Raw genomic sequence first — 20,501 nt, 5'->3', positions numbered from 1 at the left:
TACCAGATAGTGTCTTAGGAACAAAAATAAACAACAACAACAAAAACAAACTTTTTTTATTAAAGTGTTTCTTCTCCATCTAAACATGGTTGCGAACTCATCTATTTCAGTCTTTTCAGAGGATTTGGGGTCCCAGTGAGGTGAAGTGAGCATGGCCAGGACCCTCTCTCTGCATTACAACTGAGTCTTCATTTCCTGAAGATCAGGGCACTAGGTGACTATCCAAGCAGCACTTCTGTCAGACAGGCAATAAGGCCAAGAGGGGCACGTCCCTTTTGTCCATGTGAAGGTTTTCATTAAATGTCCTGTTTTCCTCCATTTCCTAATAGAACTGGACATGCTGGGTTGTCTCTATATCTTTGAATCATCAAAGCTGGGGCACCCTGCTATTCACTGACGTTTGGACTCCAAGGATACTTCTGGAAGGCTTGAAAGGGAGACCCCAATGACTGAAGTAATAAGAGAAAAGGGAGTGAATACGCATTTATCAAGTGTGAATGATACTGTCTTAGTTTCGGTTTGTATTGCTGTGAGGAAACACCATGGCAGAAAAGGAAGTAGGGGAGGAAAGGGTTTATTTGGCTTACACTTCCACAGCACTGTTCATCATAAAAGAAAGTCAGGACAGGAACTCAAACAGGGCAGAATCCTGGAGGCAGGAGCTGATGCAGAGGCCATGGAGACGTGGAACTTACTGGCTTGTTCTCATGCATTGCTCAGCCTGCTTTCTTATAGGACCCAGGACCATCAGCATAGGGATGGTGCCACCCACTGTGGGCTGAGCCCTTCCCCATCAATCATTAATTAAGAAAATGCTCTATAGCTGGATCTCATGGAGGCATTTTCTCTATTTAGGTTCCCTCCTTTCAGATAACTCTAGGTTGTGTCAAGCTGACATCCGACTGGCCAGCACAGTTACGTTTACCAGTGTAATAGAAGTTTTAAAAGATAAGCTCTTGGCTTTTCCACCAATTTTGGTCAGTTCTCACATTTCAAATGAGGGATGAGAACAGTCTCATCAGTAAGTGGCAATCCTATTATCCAGACCCAGACTTGGATCTCTGGCCTTTTTGACTGTTCTCTTCTGTTCATTGAATAAGTGGAGTCTTGTTGCACCCAGGGTCCCCATATTCTGCAGATCTCTGATGGCTCTTCATGCCCACCTATTGACAGAGCTGCAATAAATACAAAACAAAAAACAAAAAAACAAAACCCTGTTAACCCTCAATGCATTCTAAGAGCAGATAATAAGAATAAATTATACACACCCCTATACAGAAATACTATGTATTGAAAAAAATAAATGTAATTACCACTTAATTATTTTTATGTTAGTGGTATATAACCTTTAGCATATTAAATAGGTTTATGAGAAGTTACACAAAGAAACATAAATTAAGTCCTACTTATTTACATCAAGTAAGGAAGTGTGCATTTTACATCTCAGGAAACCTTTTCTGTTAACACTTAAGAGCCTGGATTCAGACCTCAGAAATCCCGGTATAAGGTTGAGCCTTGCTTTATCCTGGCCTGGTGTCCACGGTCCGGATGTAACTTGGTGCTGAGAACACTCACTGAAGCATCCTTGGGCTGATGTTTTGACATCTACAGCAGAATAGAACCTGATGCAAGGGAAGTTCCTTTCTTTCAATGTGCAGAAACAGGTCTACAAACTAGCATGTTGCTAGGAGCCCCATGTTTTGCCGGTTTTGGGCTGGTGTGGACACCCATGTTTCCTGATTTTAAGCCCAGTGCTTGGCACAGGAAACTCAAACTTGCTTCCATTTACCCTGTCTCCAACAAACAGGAAGTCCTATTTCAGAACGAATGTCCATGGCCCACTGTCCAGATAACTTTATCTTCCCGAAGGTCCTCGTGTGGACTCACTCCACAACCGGCCAGTTGTTACTGCCTTAAGCTGTCATCCCTAGCCTGAAGGTCTTTTTGTTTTCAACCCTTGTCCCCACCTCTTCTCTTTCAATCCTGAGGAGCAATTAGAATCAAACTCAGGGTCACATGTCAGGCAGGTGTCCCACCTCAGAGCTCAGATCCCCAAATGCATTTCATGGTGTCAATATTACTAAACTTGTTTAGGCTGGAAATTATTCACTGAAAAAACACTTGTACAGACAAATTTTTGTCTTTAGTGGAAAGCAGGACTATACCAGTGCGGCCACATCAGCAGTTTCACTTAAGGGATTCTGCCCCGCCAAAGATTCTCGGGCAGGCCGATGTCTTGATGGAAGGATCATGCAGCGCAGGTGATAAGGACAGCTTAGCAAGAGAGGGACTGTCTCTAAAGTTGTACCCATAGTAAAGGAAGAAGTATGTCGTGACTCAGGAACACTTAGCCATCACCACCCCTAGGTCTGTCTACCAAGTAATGGTTACTAGACTCCAGAGAGCAGCAGACAGCCACCATCAAGGTCACAGCTTCAGAGAGAAGAAAACCCCACTCCCTGTAGCGAATAAGACTGAGGATTGGTGCACACAACCTTTCTCCCCATCTCTCTAGATTTCCTGCTGGTTTCTCTCTTGTGTTACAGATGACCTGATCCAGCCCTTAGAGACTCTAAGTCACATCAGGTAGGACAATCTGAAGGGCTAATGGAAGGAGCTTGAATAACACATTGTGCCACACAACATGTGCAGTCTGGCATCTTTTTGCAACCTGAAAACTCAAGGATGCTGACAAGAGCTGTACTTTGTAGCTCACACACACAAAAAATGGAACTACACAGAGAACTTGTTTTTGTTGCTCGATTCAGTGCGATGAAGCAATATGAGTCACTTGGAAAAAATCCCTTGGCTAGCTTGAAAGCTAAGAACCACTACCCCGAAGAGTACTATCTATCTACTTTACCAATCCACTTGTATTCCAGCCATTCATTTCATTCATTCATACATTCATTCATTCATTCATTCATCACCAAGCCTTCTGTCCTTGGTAGGGTTACTATTACTGGGATGAAACACCATGAGCAAAAGCAACTTGGGGGAGGCAAGGGTTTATTTCCCTCCCAGCTCCATATCACAGTTCTTCATCAAAAGCAGTGAGGGCAGGAACTCAAGCAGGGCAGGAACCTGGAGGCAGGAGCTGAGGCAGAGGCCATGGAGGGGTGCTGCTCTCTAGCTTGCTCACCATGGCTTCTTCAGCATGCCTTCTTTAGAACCTAGGGCCACCTTCTCAATGCCAGCACCACTCACAATGGGCTACCCCCACTCCCCCAGTCCCTAGTTAAGAAACCGCCCTACAGGCTTGCCTACAGCCTGTTTCTTATGGAGGCATTTTCTTAATTGAGGCTCCTTCCCCTCAGATGACCTCAGCTTGTGTCAAGTTGATATACACTATCCAGGACACCTTCCTCTCTGGAGTGTGTGCTATGTGAAACAGGAGGGGCTCTGGGGTATATGAGAGAGAGAGAGAGAGAGATACCAGCCCTTCCAGCAGCTTCCAGTTGAGTAGAAAGCACCAACTTGCAGGAAAATGGTAATTTGATCATGAGTTAGTGATGGGTTTTCCCCTCAGGCTTTCTACTCCTTGGTGTTTCATTCTGAGAAGTTTCCTGGTTCCATCTGGGCTTTTGGGGGGCGGGGTAAAAAAAAAAAAAGACCGCGACCTATTAGGAGTCACTCAAGTGGATGCCAGACCAGAGCAAAGAAACACACAGGGCATGGTCTGGAGAGTCTACCTTCATCACAGAGCAGAATGAAATCATTCCTGTAACAAAGCAAGAGCCATTTCTGGAAAGTGGCCGGGGAGTAAGAGGTGGGGGAGGGGCTTTGATTGATGATCTCTAAGCGGTTTCACAGGGAGAGAATTTTGAAAGCAGTTCCAACCAGAAACACAACCAGGAGAAAGACTATATTGCACTTTTGGGTATGTTATATACAGTGTGTGTGTGTGTGTGTGTGTGTGTGTGTGTGTGTATGTGTGTGCATGTGTGTTTATAATCTTCTCCCTTAAAAAGCCCCCTGAAAATAACATTCATGGAGCCCGTGGCAATCAGGAGTACTTTTCAGACAGTCTGGAAACAGTATCTGTCAGGGACCACAACTGGGTGGAGGAAAGGGATGTTAGGAATGAGGTAAGAGTCTGGCTGTTGCAGTCTTGAGGGTATGGGAAGGAAGCTCAGGCTTGCACGTGCAGTGGGAATGGCTTGGGCAGAAGGGAAATCGAATTCGCTGTCACTTAGACTAGCAAACGTCAGTGCCATTCAGCTCTTCAATTTCCGATTCAGATGAGAGTGTCATATTTAAATGAGAGTGTCACATTTTTCTCCCTTTCTTCCCCAGAGCACCCATTCCAGACCTAGCCTTTCTCCCCTTGCCTAAGGCATGGTGTCTGTCTCACTTCTGACTGCCAGGCAGGAAATGTTCCTAGCCATGGGATAAGCCTCCCGTCTGAAGAGGGCGAGGAGGAGGTTGAGAAGAGGAAAGGAGAAACAAAGGAAGAAAAACACAAACTTTACTAGAGCTGCTGGCTGGAGCCGCAAGCTCCAGGCAGGTTTCCAGTTTCCTAGAAGCAGGGATCCGTGGGCGTGGCCCTCAGTGTATGTTAATCGGCCCGGTGTACTCTGTGGGCGTGCCCTCGGTTTATTTCACTAATCTGTCTGTTGTACTCTGTGGGCGTGGCTCTTAGTTATGCTAATCGGTGCGCCTTGTTTTGTGGGCGTGGCCCGCGTTGTATGCTAATCTGCCGCTGTACTCTGTGGGCGTGGCCCTTGGGCGGGCGGGGCCGTCCTAGTCGCAGAGCCTTGGGGCGCCGGACGCTCAGGGCCGCTGACCCGCTCCCGGAGCCGGTCCACGTTGGTCTCCGTCTTTGTTCTGGGTTAGCGCGGGGACATGCGCCGCTGAGGATGGAGGTGGAGGACTCGGGCGGTGTGGTGCTGACCGCCTACCACTCGCACGCGCGCTCGCAACCGCAGGGCGCTGAGCCACGCTGCGCGTCCCGGGCCAGCCATCCGCTCAGCAGGTACGGAGCGGCACCGCGGGCCGCGCGCGCGCGCGTCGGGCGGGGCGGGGAGGGGGCAGCGCTTAGGCAAGTTTTTATGGAGTTGATAACTGAGACTGCTCTTTGTATGATCCTGATTGGAGATGAGAAACAGCCTGGGCGAAAAGTCTGTGTGTGGCTGGCTGAGCCTAGCGGGGTACTTGTCTTGACGCAACTTTATGAAGAGTTAGATAAACATACCATTTCTGTGGGAGACTCTCACCATGTACTGGAGAAATTTTAAAATATTACCAAAAACCCAAACACAAGTCGGTTGAAAAGAAAAAAAGTTCTCGCAGACACTCAGATTAACTATTTGAAGCTAAAGTTTTTCTCAAAAGGAAACCTTCACTGACATAACAATTTCACTTCTACTGTAAATACCCTCAATTGTTTAAATACAGTGATGTCATTATTTGATGAGTGCCGGTGCCGATTGTATGCAACCAACGCAATTCCTGTTTATTTCTTTGGGTGACCATGTGCATTTAGTAAGCCGGGGATCTGGAGAACATTGCTCTGGCATGTCCATCTGTTCCGCCAAAGACGGATGGTTCAAAAATATTCCAAATGTGAGATGGTTTGCTGTCTGGCGTGTTTAGGGGAAGTTCCTTTGCTATTCTCTACGACTATATCAGTGGATGTTTTTACTTATTTATTTTGAAGCCTACGCTAATGCGTGTTTTGATATCATCTCCTAATGGTATCTTACATCACTGTTATTTTCAATTACTTGTTTTTCCTCACACTCTTAACTTTATGTGATTATAATTACTGCTGTTTCCCAATTTAATTGATTTGTGACTATGTCACAGAATATGCTTTGGACGGTATCCATGAGATGAACCAATCGCACTGGCTTAGGAACTATACTGGTCTTCGCTAACAAAGAAATTATTGTTTCTTCCAGAGAGAGAGCAGGTTGAGTCAAATCTCATTTTAAAACAGACAGTGAGAGATGTACCAGTTTTCTCCGGCAGTCGGAGTCATGCACATCATTTTGACTCAGCTTGAAGATACAAACTCTTCTTTGTATTGAGTGTGTAATTCTTTTAGAAGTACCATCTTGGACCATTATGACTAAATAGATGGGATTGGATGCAAGGCAGGGGCCAGTTTTCTACATTCTTAAGTGGCTTGGGTGTAGCTTAAGCCCTAGCAGCTGTCTGTGGGCATCAGCCAGATAGCTGAAAGCAAATTGGAGGGAGATTTTTTTTTATTAGCTCAGCATGTGGTCTTGTAGAATGGTAATGTGTGAGAGTGGGAGAGCTGACTGATATCATAGTCAGTCCTTTACCATAAACCAGTTGGGTCTAAGTTTATAATGTTGCCGATTGCCTTGTACTCCAGAGGACCCTCAGTTGCTCCCTCCTCTGAGGCAGGGGATGGGAGTGTGCAGCCCCCCTTCCAGCCCCCTCCCCCGCCAACAGCAGAATTATGGGAGGATAGCTTAACTCCCTGGCCCTCAGTAGAAGCACTGAAAATAGAGGTTCCTGTGTTTAGTAGGAGCCAGAGGATACTACATCATCCATCATGTGTCTGATAACAGAAGTTATCAGGCCCAGTTATTAGCCTTTGACTTACTAGCTACTGATCAATTCTTCCCTTCAAGCCAAGAAGCAAGAAGGTATTGTTCTGCTTTGGAAGAAAGCACCCCTCTCATTCAGGAACATGCGTTCTTTAAACTTGCGAATGTATTTGGAGCCTACTGGTGGCACAGTGAGCAGTCTGGCTCTGGGAAAGTGGGCTCTGACTTCCCAAAGATGTCATTCATTAGCACTTGCCAGTACAGACGGAAATGAAAGCTAAACCTTCCTCCTTCCTCCTCAGGCCCCTAGTGTACCTAGTTGTTTTGAGTTTGGGGTCTTATTTTTTTCTCCACCAAAACATATCTCCCACCATTATATCCAAATACCAGAGAAGTATCTGGTATAATGTAATAACCTAATAAATATTTCTTGAGGAAATTAGTGGGTTCCTAACTAAAGATTTATAAACTGGCCAAGATAAAATGGCAGGATTTTTAAGAGCCAAATCCAGCCTGCCTGCACAGACTGTGTGTTAGTAACCCATCAAGCCCTGGGAAACACAAAGATAAATGAGATGTTCTTCCTGCCATGAAAGTGAGGGCAGACCAACAGAATTGTCAGCAAAAGGATGAAACAATAGAACCTTTGGAAAGAATGAAGTGACACAATTTCTAGTATAAGAAAGTTCAGGTATAACTGGATTTCCAACTTCCAGTTAAGAATCGGGGGGCACAGCAGCTGGGGTCCATATTGCTGCCTGCCAACACTATCGGAAGCTGAGGAAGAGTAAGTGCTGCTCACTGTGCTGGCCTTGGGAGCCTCTGTTTGCCACCCTCTTTCTGCTGCTTCTCCGCAGTGAAGTCAGCCGTCCGATTAAATCTCTTTGGGGCCTGTCATTTGCTTATTTAATTTTGTTAAAGTAAATAAGCAGCAAAATATGCGTGTCAGGCCAGGCTTGGGGAAAGATTGTCAGACCTTGACTGTCTGTCGCCTGCATTAATGACCACCCTGTTTCAAGCAGGTGACTTGAGCTGCCTGGAGCACCGACCAACTCGAAAGAGATAGTGCAAATGCGGGTGATGTCCTTGGTGTGAAGTGGGTGTTCTTGGTTCTTGGTTCCTTATGAGAGAAGTGGGGGGCTCCATTTAATGGGATCCATTTAAATATCTGAGTTTTATAGCTCCCATGTCAGACTTTGGAAGAGTTCAGGGAATCGCTTGTTCTTATCTTTTTGGATGGATGGATGGATGGATGGATGAATTACCGCTACATATGGCATAACATAAATCAAACTACCTCCAATCTCAGTAGTACCTGCACTTTAGTGAGAATTCTGGGTACCTAAAAGACCTTGCATTCAGGTTGGCAAGCAATATGTCTTCTCCAGATTTCAATAACAAAAAATATCAATATTTAATGTAGTTAAGCAGTTTGTGGTATTTATTATATGGGCTATCCGTTGTTTCCTTCTAAGAGGGTCAGGACACAGAGAGCAAACAATGTGCTGGTGAATAAAACAAGTTCCTGTTTCTTGGCCTTTGTCTGGGATGTTCGGGGCACTTGAAATAACACTGGCTTTCCCTTTGAATCCTTCTGTGTTCCCTTCAGAATTCTTGGTTGTTTTCTGTGATCACTGCCATTAGGGCTCCTTGACTCTATTTTCAAGGATTTCCTTGGTTATATGAAGTAACGATGTGGACATGTGTGTGTGTGTGTATGTGTAAGTGTGTAAGTAGGTGGGTGATTATTTCCTGAGAAAAATAAAACCAGAATAGGAGACAAACATCTTTTCCTCATAAGCCAATGGAGGCTGAGCCCATATGCACTTATGCTTATAACAAAGGGCAGCCAACTCCAGGGGATGGTGGGCTGCTCGTTCTAGAAGGCTCGGAAGCAGTAATGGAAATGGAATTCTTAGATGAGGGTAGGTATTTATAGGCCACTTTTTATGTTGTGGTTGAAAGCAGAGCTGAGGTCTCTGGTTTCCTTCATGAACTCCCTGCTGAGTAGAGGTGCCTCCATCTGTAGAACTGGGGCTAAACATCTGGTGTATTTCCTTTGATCCTCTCATTAGGCTAAACATTTGGCCGGTTGCTCTATCCACTTTTAACCTACTCACTTCTCCCTGATCCTTACTCGCCAACGTAAATACAAATACTCGGCAAGTTTAGAGTGACCTGAAAGTTCCTCTTCCCCGCTCAACTTCTAATTTGCATGATGTACAGTTACATCCTGCTTGAGCCAGGATTTCCCATGGGCTCTCTTCTGCAGCTGGCCCACTACTCACCTTCACCCAGATTCCTTAAAATGTTAGCGTGTTGCAAAACCAGCCTTGCAATGGTCCAAACTGAAGAAAATGACCAAGGCCTACGACAGTTAACTAAACCACAGATGATATTCTTATTTCACTAGTTTCCTTGCTAGAATTAATTTTCTGGTCATAAAGTTGAATCCAAGATCCCACAGTGATCTCAACTCCGTCCCCCCAAGGCTCCCCTCAGCTGTGGTAATCTGTCTTTTATGATCCTGGCAGTTGTTACGAGCTTATTGGTGATTTTATAGGAAGTCACTTTTAGTGAGTTAGCCCAATGTGTTCTTCTTTTGAATTCAGTGAGAGCATGAGAAAGTTCTGAGGAAGTGACAATGGACCATCCTGTCAGGTCCATGACACTAACGATGTCCTAATGATGTTGATGTTGGTCACCTGGGTCCATGACACTAGAATGTCCTAATGACGTTGATGTTGGTCACCTGGCTGAGGTGGCATTGCTTGGCTCCCATACCACAAAGTCATCATTTTCCCCTTTGCAATGAGTCTTCATTCTCCTGGAAATATTTTATACAAATATCTTTTTTCCCCAAACTATCATGTACTGATTTTAGCATCTATCTATGGATCACAGAAGCAAAAATTACTACTGGGATTTTTTTTTCCTTGTTTCATCTGGATTTGACTTAATTTATGTTTCATGAAATGATACACTTATCATTCTTTCTAAACTTATGACTTTTATGTGCATCGCTTCTTCAAACTGAACCCGATATGAGTGGGCATCAGTGGTCATGTAATGAAATGGTTTAGCTTTGCCTTGCTTGGCTTCATGAGGATATTAGGAAAAATTTCCTAATTTTTCAAGTTCCTTTATTTTATTTATTTATTTATTTATTTTGGAGGGGACTTTTTACTGAATCTTTAAGAGGAAAAAAAAATCACAGAGATGCTAGATGAAATGTTCTGTGAGAGACTGTAGGTATCAAACCTCATCCTTTATTTCTTAAAAGTGTCTAGACACCTGGTGGACCTTTCGTGAGATGTTACCTGGATGTCTCCTTTCGTGAGATGTTACCTGGATGTCTGCAGATGTATTTTAACCCAAGTAAACATCCCAATTTATGTATAATCAAATTTTCTTTTTACTCTCGTCAAGCCAAGCACATGACTTTTGGAGTAATTGCCACGTTCTTATTTCCCATCCATACAGTCTCCAGCTATCGGCTCCAGCTGGGAATCAAAGGCAGATGTTAGGGACAAAGGAATATTTCTTAGAAGGAAGGTTGGCTATTAAATTCTGCCCATTTAAAAAGTTGAATTCATTTTTAAATCTCTTTATATGAAAATACCAAGTTAATCACATCCTTAAGTAGTGTGAGAATGAATCTTTTCTTGATTGTTCAAACAAAACAAAACAAAACAAAAACCCAAACCAAACAACCAAACAGATAGAAACAAACAAACAAAAAAATCCAACCAACCAACCATACAAACAACCAAAATGAGGGCCAGAAAGATGGCTCAGAGGGCAAAGGTGCTCGCTGCCAAGGCTGATGACTGGATTCAGTCCCCAGGAGCCTTATGATGAAAGGACAGAAATGACTCCTGCAGGTTGTCATCTGACCTCTGTATGCATGCAGTGGGACATGAGTGTGTACATGCTCATGCCCACGTGCACACAAACAAACACATACAAAGACACACACACACAAAGTAAAAACAAGTAAGTAATGCTGAATGACATAAGATACAACCATTGAGTGAATGCCTACTAAGATGCATAAACTACTAAAGAGTAACCTATATTTGTATGTTTCATTTCTCCTATAATTTAAATAATGATAATGTTAATAATGATTATTCCTCAAGACAGTGTTTTTCTTCACAGCTTCGGGTAGCCTGGAACACCCTGTATAGCCTGGACTAGTTTTGAAACTTTGCCAAGTGCTAGAATTATAGGCATGGACCCCCCCGCCCCCCACATACACACACCAGGCTGAAGTGATTATTCTTCATAGTTTTTCCACATGCCAAAGAGCGAAATTAGATCCATATCTCTCACTGCACAAAAATGTATTCAGACAGGATTCAAAACCTTGATGCCAACTAAGAGCGCTGGACTTGTTACCAGAGCACACAGAGGAGGCCCATCAGGGGAGAGTTTATGCAAGGCCCCCAACAGCACAGAAAATGGCCACAGGGATTCGACAAGTGTATTACATGCAATGTCAAAGCTTCTGCATTCAAGAAGGGACAGATATCAGAGTGGACAGACAACCTGGAGAATGGGAGTGAACATTTGCTAGCTATTCCCCGCAATAGGGGTTCATAGTTAGAATGCATAAAGAGTGGCAGAGCTTAAACTCCCAAACTCGCAGTCAACAAATGGGCCGATGAACTGAATAGACAGGTCTCAGAAGAAACACAAACGGCCAGTAACTATTTTAAGGAGTTCAAGATCCCTAGCTATCATGGAAATGAAAATTAAAACCACTTTGCAATCTCATCTCCATTGAGAAAGCAAATGATGACAGGGGCTGGAAAGGAGCCATTATCTCTGTCCCACAATCCCCTGGGAGTGTCAATACCTCAGCTACTGGGGCAACCAATGTGGGGGCTTCTCCAAAGGTGAAAATTAGGACCACCCTGTGGTGGAGGCCACTCTGTGGTGCATCTCTGTCACTCCTTAGCGTGCAGCAAAAGGACTCCATGCCCTACCACAGAGACACATGCATGTCTGTGTTTATTACTGTTCTGATCACAATAGCAAGGACAGGTAACCCAGCCTAGATGTCTATCGACTGATGAGCGGATGCTGAAAACGTGGAAAGTAGCCACAATGGAGTTTGGTCCGGTTGTAAGGGAAAGTGAACTAACACAGTTTTCAGGAAAATGAATTAAGCTAGAAAAGATGACACTCAACGAGGGGCTCCCACGCTCAGAAAGGCAAACAGCATGTCTCTCCTATACAGATCCTAGCTTACAGTTGATATGCGTGCCTGTGTTTGGGTGGAAGTGTGGGCAGAGGTTAGGAAACTAGCAAGGGCCCATGAGATGGGGGGGGGGAGGGAGGTGGCTTCACGGGAGAGGGGTGGGGAGGACAGCAGGATGCAGGTGGTATGAATGTTGATGGTAAAGTGGAATGCCATGTGGTCAGATAGAACTGGAGAATCAACCAAACTAAGTATCTCTGAGAATTCAGAGAGGAAACCTGTTACTTTGTACACTGATTAAAACATAACTTAAAATGGACATGGGTTGTGGCACATCCTTTGGGTACCCGATGTGTTCTATAATACTTCAGTAAAGGACTGATACCGATGAGCTGCCTGTCTAACAGCTGTCGAGTGCCAGGTATTTCCAAGCCTGAGGAATTTATGCTAAGTCCCATTTAGAGGAACAGCTGGGAGTGTCATGTTACTCTAAAAAAAAAAAAAAAAAAAAAAAAAAAAAACAACAACAACCCGGAGGAAGCCTGTGCGTTCTTTGCAATCCCTCCAATGACTGGACGATGACCGCACTCAAAACAACTCAGAGGGCAGGAAGGAGAAACTGCAAACCAAAGATAAAGAAACGTGGGCGAATTTTTAAGCTGTCGAGCAAGTAGGACTTATCTAAGCTGTTTTAGTCCTTATGGGTTGTGGCACCGATTATCTTTTATGTAGAAAGATAAATCTTTATATCTGCTATGAACTTCGTGGGGAGTCACAGGATTTTCTTTTTTCTTTTTCTTTTTTTCACATTTGTAATGTATAGGGACAAGAATTCATTTGAAGTTGTTTCTTTGTTAGTCATCTATGAAAATCAACACAGAGAACGTTAATCAATGCCTTAAAAATCTACCAATGTATCTATCTGTGTTCCTACAACAGCCATTGATGAAGTTATGTGCTTTTCTTCATTGTTTTGCTTCTCCTCCCCTCCCTCCCTCCTTCTCCCCTTCCTCCTCTTCTCCCTCCTCCTTCTTATCGCCCCGCTCCTTTTCTTCTTCTCCCCCTCCTCCTCCCCTTTCCCTCCTTCTCTCCCTCCCACTCCTCTTCTTCAAGGCTGGCCTCACTCACAAGTCTCTTGATTCATCCTCACTAGTGCTAAAACTGCAGGCTTTTGCCACCATGTGAGAGATCTGACAGATGTTAGTAAAATATTAAACTTCAAAACATTATAACATGCTATTATGGTAGTGCTTTTAATCTCAGCGCTCTGGAGGCAGAACAGTCTAATCTCTGAGTTCAAGGCCAGGCTGGACTACAGAGCAAGTTCTGCAGTCAGGGCCACACAGTGAGACCGTTTCTAAACAAACAAACAAACAAACAACCAAACAAAATACCACAGTAATATGTCCTACCTCACCTTCACTGCTAGACTTTAAAAGTTCAAGTTCACACAGTAGGCCAAGTTACTGTTTTAATAGTTGGAATTAAAGCCGTTTTTAAGGACCAGTCGATGCAAAGGGAAGAAAGCACATGCAGCTAAAGAAGCAGCCACATTTATTTTCTAGAAGTTTCCTTGATGATAGTCATTGAAGTAGCTCTTCCCACAGCCATCACCTCCCACTCTAACGAGCATTCAACCATTAGTTGTGCACCAGCGTCTTAGCTTTACTGAGAGTCTACTCTAGAGCTAACTCTGAGCTAAGGGCTTGACACCAACGTCTCCTTTAATCCTTCTGACAGGCCTGTGACACAGCAACTCCGGTTCCAAGAAGTCAAACCTAAGACCACATACACAGCAAAGTTCCACCTCATCTCCCTCCAAAACCTGTCCCTTCAACTTGTTATTGCAACCCTGTGACTCCGTCTCATACATTATGCATTTGTCATTTGCCTACTCAGTTTAATGATGAGCAGCTTAAGAGTGGAAGGTGTTATAAATGTTCAGCTTTGATTTAAATGTTCATTTAGTGTGTGTGTGTGTGTGTGTGTGTGTGTGGAATGTGCATGCTCGTGTGTATGCATGTTTGAATAAGTGTGGACAATGCGTATGGGCGCAGGTGCCGCAGATTGCTGTCAGGTGCCCCCCTTGGTGATCCTGCACCTTATAAACTGAGGTGGAGTCTCACTGGAATCCTTAGCTTGATGATTAGACTTGCCAGCCAGTGCACTCAGTGATTCTGCCTCTGTCTGCTGAACTCTAGGATTAAAAGTGGGTTAACACACACACACACACACAGCACACGCACTCACATCTTACACACACACTCTCTCTCTCATGCACATGTATACCCATGTGTTGGCCTTAGCGTATTTATATTTAGGTAGCAATATTTGGGCAAATTTCTCAAGAGATGTTATTAATGCACTGGCCACATGTGCATTACCTTCTCGCCCCTCTCCCCAGTGGAAGGAGGGTCACTACTTTCTGGTCGTTAGGCCTTGGGCGTGTGCTCATAGACCTGCTGTATGTTCATAGACCTTAGGTATCACCTGCTTTTCTTTTAGTTTGTTAGCTAATTGCCTTAATACTAAAATAGGTTTTTGTGGCTAAAATGTAAACAAATTATTTTTTCTTTTATCTTTTCATTAAGGCTTAACCAGAAGTCTTGATGAAGTGAGGAAGCTACACCTGGGCGATATTCCTGTCTGCTATTGAGTCAGGTTTTCATCTCTTCCTAAAGCTATAAAGAAATCTTCACTAGCCCTCCATCAGATCTTCCACCAGACCCTTCACAAGACCCCTACCAGATCCCTTGCCAGTTCCTCCACCAGATCCCCCAGGGGATCCTCCATCACATCCCTCACCAGATCCCTCACCAGATTCCCCACCAAACCCTCCACCAGACCCCCACCAGATACTTTTCCAGATCCTTCACCTGGCCCCTCCACCAGACCCCCACCAGGTCCCTCACCAGATCTCTTACCAGACCCTCCACTAGATCTTCCACTAGATTTCTCACCAGACCCTCTATTGGGGCTTTTAAAGAATTTTTTCTCTCACAACCCCTTTTTCTTGTCAGAAAATTTTATACAATATATCAATATCAATATATTGATAGATAAACTAGGCATGCCAGTCAAACATAGTGAATCATAATAAATATTTTTAAATAATTCTTTGACATATAAGTATTACCAGATTAAAATTTAAAAAGTAATTTTGTATGCTAGTGAGATAAATGTGATTATTTTTATATAAATAATAAGATGTTGGCTGAATAATTGATACTGTAGGATGTAGAGCATTGTATTTCAGAGCCAAATAAAACTTTGATTTTATAATTAATTCTGAAAATACCTAATTTCCTAAATACATAAGAACTATGTTTAGGGCTATGTCAGAAATTGTTAGAAATTTTGTTCAAACCAAAATTTATTAATTTTTAAATAAAATGTAAGCAGCCAACTCAAATATCAATTTTATTAATTTTTAATTTTAAATTGAGAATAGTTTTTATATAATATATTCTGAATACACTTTGCCCTCCACTATTTTCCTCTAAGATCTCTCCATTATAACTCCATGCTTTCTTTCTCCCTCTCAAGAAAACAGATAAAAAACAAAACTAAGAACAAAATTAAAACAAACAAAAACCAGAATAAAACAAAATGAACAAACTGACAAAAAAGGAAAAGAAGCTAAGACCATGAGAAACACATATACACTCAGATAGATATACACACTCAGATATACATAACTCCTATGTACATAGTCAGATAGATATACACACTCAGATATACACACTCAGATATGCACACTTTTATATACATATAAAACTGGAAACACAGATACACACTAGATAGATGTACCCAATCATATATACACACTCACATAGATATATACATTCAGATGTACATACTCAGATGTATACACTCAGATATACACACTCAGATATATACACTCAGATATACACATTCAGATAGATATACACACTCACATACACAGATATACACACTCAGATATACACATTCAGATAGATATATACACTCAGATATACACAGATATATACACTCAGATAGATATACACACTCACAAACAAACCCCATAAAAACTCAAAACTGGTAACCATAATATACAAGCAAAAACCACTTTTTTAAACCAATGAAGTTAAAAAAAATGCTCAGACAGAGAAATACGAGACGAAATATTTTGCAGAAATACCTTTGGGTTCATTTTGTTTAACTATCTGCTGCTGGGCATGGGCCCTTCCCTGAAGTCTGGTTTTGTATAACCAGTGAGACTTTCTTGAAGAATCTGATTTTCCCCTTTGAGAGTGGTTGTTAATTGGAGACAGCTTCTGGGTTGGGGATGGGAGCTCGCGTCCATGTCCCCTCTCAGTGCCAGGATCCCATCTACTTTGGACCTGTGCAGGCTCTGTCCATGCTGCCACGGTCTCTGATGAGTTCATGTGCATCAGTCTTGTGGTGTCTAGAGGCCTCCTGTTCTTGATGATACCCATCCTCTTCCCTTTAGAATCCACCCATCTCTCTAATGTAAGGTTCTCTGAGCCCTGAAGGAGCAGATTTGATGAAGACATCCCATTTAGGACTGACTTTTGAGAGGTCTCTGACTCTCTGCATATTGTCTGGTTGTGGGTCTCTATTAGTTCCCATCCGCTGCAGGGGAAATCCTCTTTGATGCTGACTGAATGAGACTCTGATCTATAGGTGTAGCAGGATGTCATTAGGAGTCATTTTAGCAGAATAATAGTATTTTGTCTTCTCCTAGGCCCATGGTCTATCTAGTCTTAGATACTTGGTTACCTGAGCAGTGACAGGCATGGGTTTCACCTCATGGAGTGGGCCTATAATCCAGTCAGACAGTGGTTGGTCATTCCCACAACATCAGTGGCACTATTACACCATACCATACAAACAGGCCACCGTTGTAAATGGAGGAGTTTGTAGCTGGGTTGGTGTTTAGCTTTCTCTTTTGGTAATATAATTGGTAAAAAGATCTTTTCTTATTCTTTAGGCTGCTGTTTGTCCAAGTGATGGTGTCCTTTGTCGTTCAAGACCTTTTCAGTCTCATGAGGTCCCATTATTAATTGTTTCTCTTAGTGCCCTGCAGTGCTTTTCAGAAAGTCTTCTGTGCCAGTGCATCCAAGGCTCTTCCCCACGTTCTCTTCTATCAGGTTCAGTGCCTCTGGTTTTATGTTGATGCCTTTGATCCATTTGGAGTTGACTTTCATGCAGGGTGATAAGTTTGGATCTATTTGCATTCGTCTACATGCAGACATCCAGTTAGACCAGCATCATTTGTTGAAGATCCTGCCTTTTTTTCAGTATGTGTTTCTTTACCCAAAGTCAGGTGTCCATAGGTGGATAGGTTTATGTTTAGGTCTTTGGTTCAATTCCATTGATCAATGTGTCTGTTTTTAATGCTAATACCGTCCTGTTTTTATTACTGTCGTTCTGTAGTACATTTTGAGATCAGGAATAGGGATATCAGGAACAGTTCTTTTATTATTCAGGATTTGCAAAGTAATTTAAAGAATCAAACATTCTAAAATAGCACAGGCCAAAGATTTTATACATGCTGGAGAATGTAGTAGAAGAATAGTAAACATTTCCCCTATTTAATTTGTTGTTTCTGTCTGAACAGAAAAGTTTATGTGCACAGTGAAATTCCCGTCTTCAGTCTCAGATCTGAGCCAAGGTGCTTTAGTCCGTGCAGCATGCCGACATGAGCAGTGTGGAGGGACACAATAGGAGACCCCACTGCCACAAACACCTGCAGGTGGCCGTGTGTGTGTGTGTGTGTGTGTGTGTGTGTGTGTGTGTATGATTTTAAATCAATTCTTGGTCATAGTGTATCCAGAAAGGTTTTTACTATTGCTGGCTTCTTACCCATTCGGTTATTCGACTGCTTGTCGTTTGAGGATCTGAGGTCTCAGCTCTGACTTTAGGAAGCTGAGTTGTGTCCCAGATCCTTGTGGGCATTCTGTGTAATTTCAAGAGAACGCCTTGAGCGACAGATACCTGGGAAGCTGGGTCCAGGAAGTTGAGGCCAGCCAGGTAGCCGAGGAATACCTGGTTTACAACAGCAGGACGAGGGGGAGGATATGGTTCGCCTCCTGTGCTTTAAGCTTTAAGCACAACCCCTATCCATCACCGATCCTTATACATTGAGGATGCTGACCTAAGATGGCCCCCATTTAGAAACTGGACCTCTTGGTCTGGCTTTGAATCTTCTGGGGAAGCCAGATTCAGATCTGCCTCCAGGCTCTGGTTGCCCGTGTCTGTTTTCTCAGGCACTGGGGTTGATAAAGTTTAGTTCTAATGACAGCGAAGAAGGCCCCGTGGTTGGACAATTTATTAGCTACAAGTAAACAGTGGTGTGGCCTTTCCTGCTAACTGCCAGCTCTTAGGAAGTGACATTCCCTGCACTTAGGCAGCCTAGGACTTCTGAGTATCTTGATGACAGAAACTAAGCTTCCTGTGACCAATCAGGGGTGACTGGAGCATGGAAGACAGAGCCTCTATGGCTTTATCAGAGAGGCAAGGCAGGGAAACAGGTCTTTAGTTGGGGCTTCTGGGCTTAACAACCCTGGTGAGCTTTGCTCTCAAGGTCCTTTGGCTGTTTGTTGGTCACCTGCTTCTAGCTCCCGTGTAGCATCCATTCAGGCCCCTGACATGGTCTGTAGTACTAAGTCAGACCAAGAGCCAGGACCTCAAGGAGGGAAATGGGCTCCTTGTTGGGAAACACCAAGGTTTTAAAAAGAGGTAGTATCAGTGACAATGTAATTTCCTCAGTTTCCTCTCCGGTGCTGGGACGACATCCCGGTCATGTTATCTCCTCCAGTGTAACTCAGAGTTGGATAAACAGACTTGTGATGTTTCGTTGGCATCCGAAAGAAAAACACTTACTGACCTCAGTGAAGCAGCCAAGCAGTTAATGGGGGTTGGGGGAGGGGGGAGGGAGCTGACTGAAAATTTCCACACATGCTGTTTTGAAAACCCAAGCACGGATGCCTGGGCCTGGAATTTTTAACCTAAACTCCATTCCCTCTTAATTTGTACCATCTCTGGAATCTCTAGGTCTACTTGGAGACTATTTCCTGTCAAATCCACATTGTGGTTAGTTGCAGAAAGCCCAGCACTGGAGGACGGGCGAGTCCTCATCTGGCTTCTGGCGCGTGCCATTGGAGGGAGCTGGCCTTGTACGCTGTGCCTGTGTGTTTGAAGCTGTGTCATGCCCTGTGAGGCCCTGAGTCAGGGCCAGCTAAAACAACATGACTCACTGTTTATAAGAAGCCCCACTGCGGCAGATTCTGATTAGATGGAGCCTAAACAAACGCGATACTCCCCGGATGCCAGAGCTCCAGAAAGTCCTTGCTATGCAAGGTGACACTTCAGCACCAGTTCTGCTAGGAGTTCAGGGGAATGCTTTGCTGTTCAGGAACACTAACCATCAGTTAACCAATTCCTACCCAGGCTGCACACCCCTTTGTCTCTTTCAACGTCTCCATACACACACACACACACACACACACACACACACCCTCCTCAAACCAATTTTCATTCATTGTTTTCTTAATCTGGCTTAAGACCAATTTGGGTTGATATCCATAAAATTAAAACTGCAGTTTCAAGCTGGGCAGTGGTGGCACAAGCCTTTAATCCCAGCACTTGGGAGGCAGAGGCAGGCAGATTTCTGAGTTCGAGGCCAGCCTGGTTTACAGAGTGAGTTCCAGGACAGCCAGAGTTACACAGAGAAACCCTGTCTCGGGGAAAAAAAACAATCAATCAGTCAATCAATCAATCAGCAATTTCCTGGCTGTTACTTTTCCTGCAGCCCAGTGAGTTCTCAGCCTCTATTCCTCTAGACTATAAAATATGACTTTAAAAGGAGTGGAGAAATGGTAGCTGGTTGACAAAGTCGTTCAGGTGGAGATAACCTAACGCAGGTCATGTAGCCATGAATGAAATGGGGATGCCAGCAAAGAAGTTTGTAGAATTTGGTGGCTACACAACAGACATTAGGAACCATGACTTGTGTTCTGTCTGGGAGTATCGACTAAGGTTTGACATTCTGGGTATTGAATAAATGGTGATCGCGGGTCAGCACTGAGTTTCCCAGGTGGCATTTGGTCCTGTAGGCTGGTGAGACTGAGAAGCTTGGATGCCCATCAGACAGTCTGCTGAGGACGGATGTCTTGGAAAGTTTTGAGACATTTGCTCGTGGGAGACTCTCGTGTTGAGGACAGTCACATCTGGACTGGGGAGGATTGGGTGGGAGAGTCCTAAAGACAGCAGTGGATGGAACCTGAAGAGTTTTACTAGCTAGGGGGATGGGAGGAGGTTGGTAGGGCCTGAAAGCTATGGCAGTAACCAGGAAGGCAGGGACATGTGAGCCAACGCCATTTATCAGCAGCACCAACAGTGGTGAAATGGCGAGTGATGGTGACAACAGAGATTCATTCATGGGCTATTTATAGTGTGATGAACTTGGCTGCTATGGGTTTCATAGAGTTATGGAGGCAGAAGCCAGTTGGATGCAGGAGCGGGAGGTAGTGGGGAGCTGAGTACAGCCGTGGGGGCAGCAGGCGACTGGATCCTGCAGAGGAGCCTTGAGAGGGATGATTGAGAGACGAGGCAGAGCAAAGGGGGTTTCTTTAGTTGCTCATTTGTTTCCCGTCACTCTTTATTTATGTATTTGCTTTGTCTACATGACTGTTAGGACTGTGTAATCACACAGATGAATGGGATTTACTGTGGCAGCTTATGCATACATGTATCCTGCATTGATCATCTCCACATGTCAACTTCTA

General features: G+C 43.8%; 1 protein-coding gene across 1 annotated transcript in view; it reads left to right on the top strand.

Moving 5' to 3' along the window:
* The first annotated feature begins 4,755 nt into the window (after nt 1–4,755).
* The window catches only part of Arhgap28 (Rho GTPase activating protein 28), a 155,983-nt gene continuing 140,237 nt past the window's right edge, over nt 4,756–20,501 (top strand). Inside the window, exon 1 of the mRNA XM_021149846.2 lies at nt 4,756–4,975. Within this exon, the coding sequence (XP_021005505.1) occupies nt 4,860–4,975 (116 nt within the window). The 5' untranslated portion in view covers nt 4,756–4,859. The remainder of the gene's footprint in view (nt 4,976–20,501) is intronic.

Source organism: Mus caroli, chromosome 17 (assembly GCF_900094665.2).
Source record: "Mus caroli chromosome 17, CAROLI_EIJ_v1.1, whole genome shotgun sequence".
NCBI classification, from domain to species: domain Eukaryota; kingdom Metazoa; phylum Chordata; class Mammalia; order Rodentia; family Muridae; genus Mus; species Mus caroli.
Note: the sequence above shows the minus strand (reverse complement) of the source record. Positions and strands in the feature narration are given on the sequence as shown.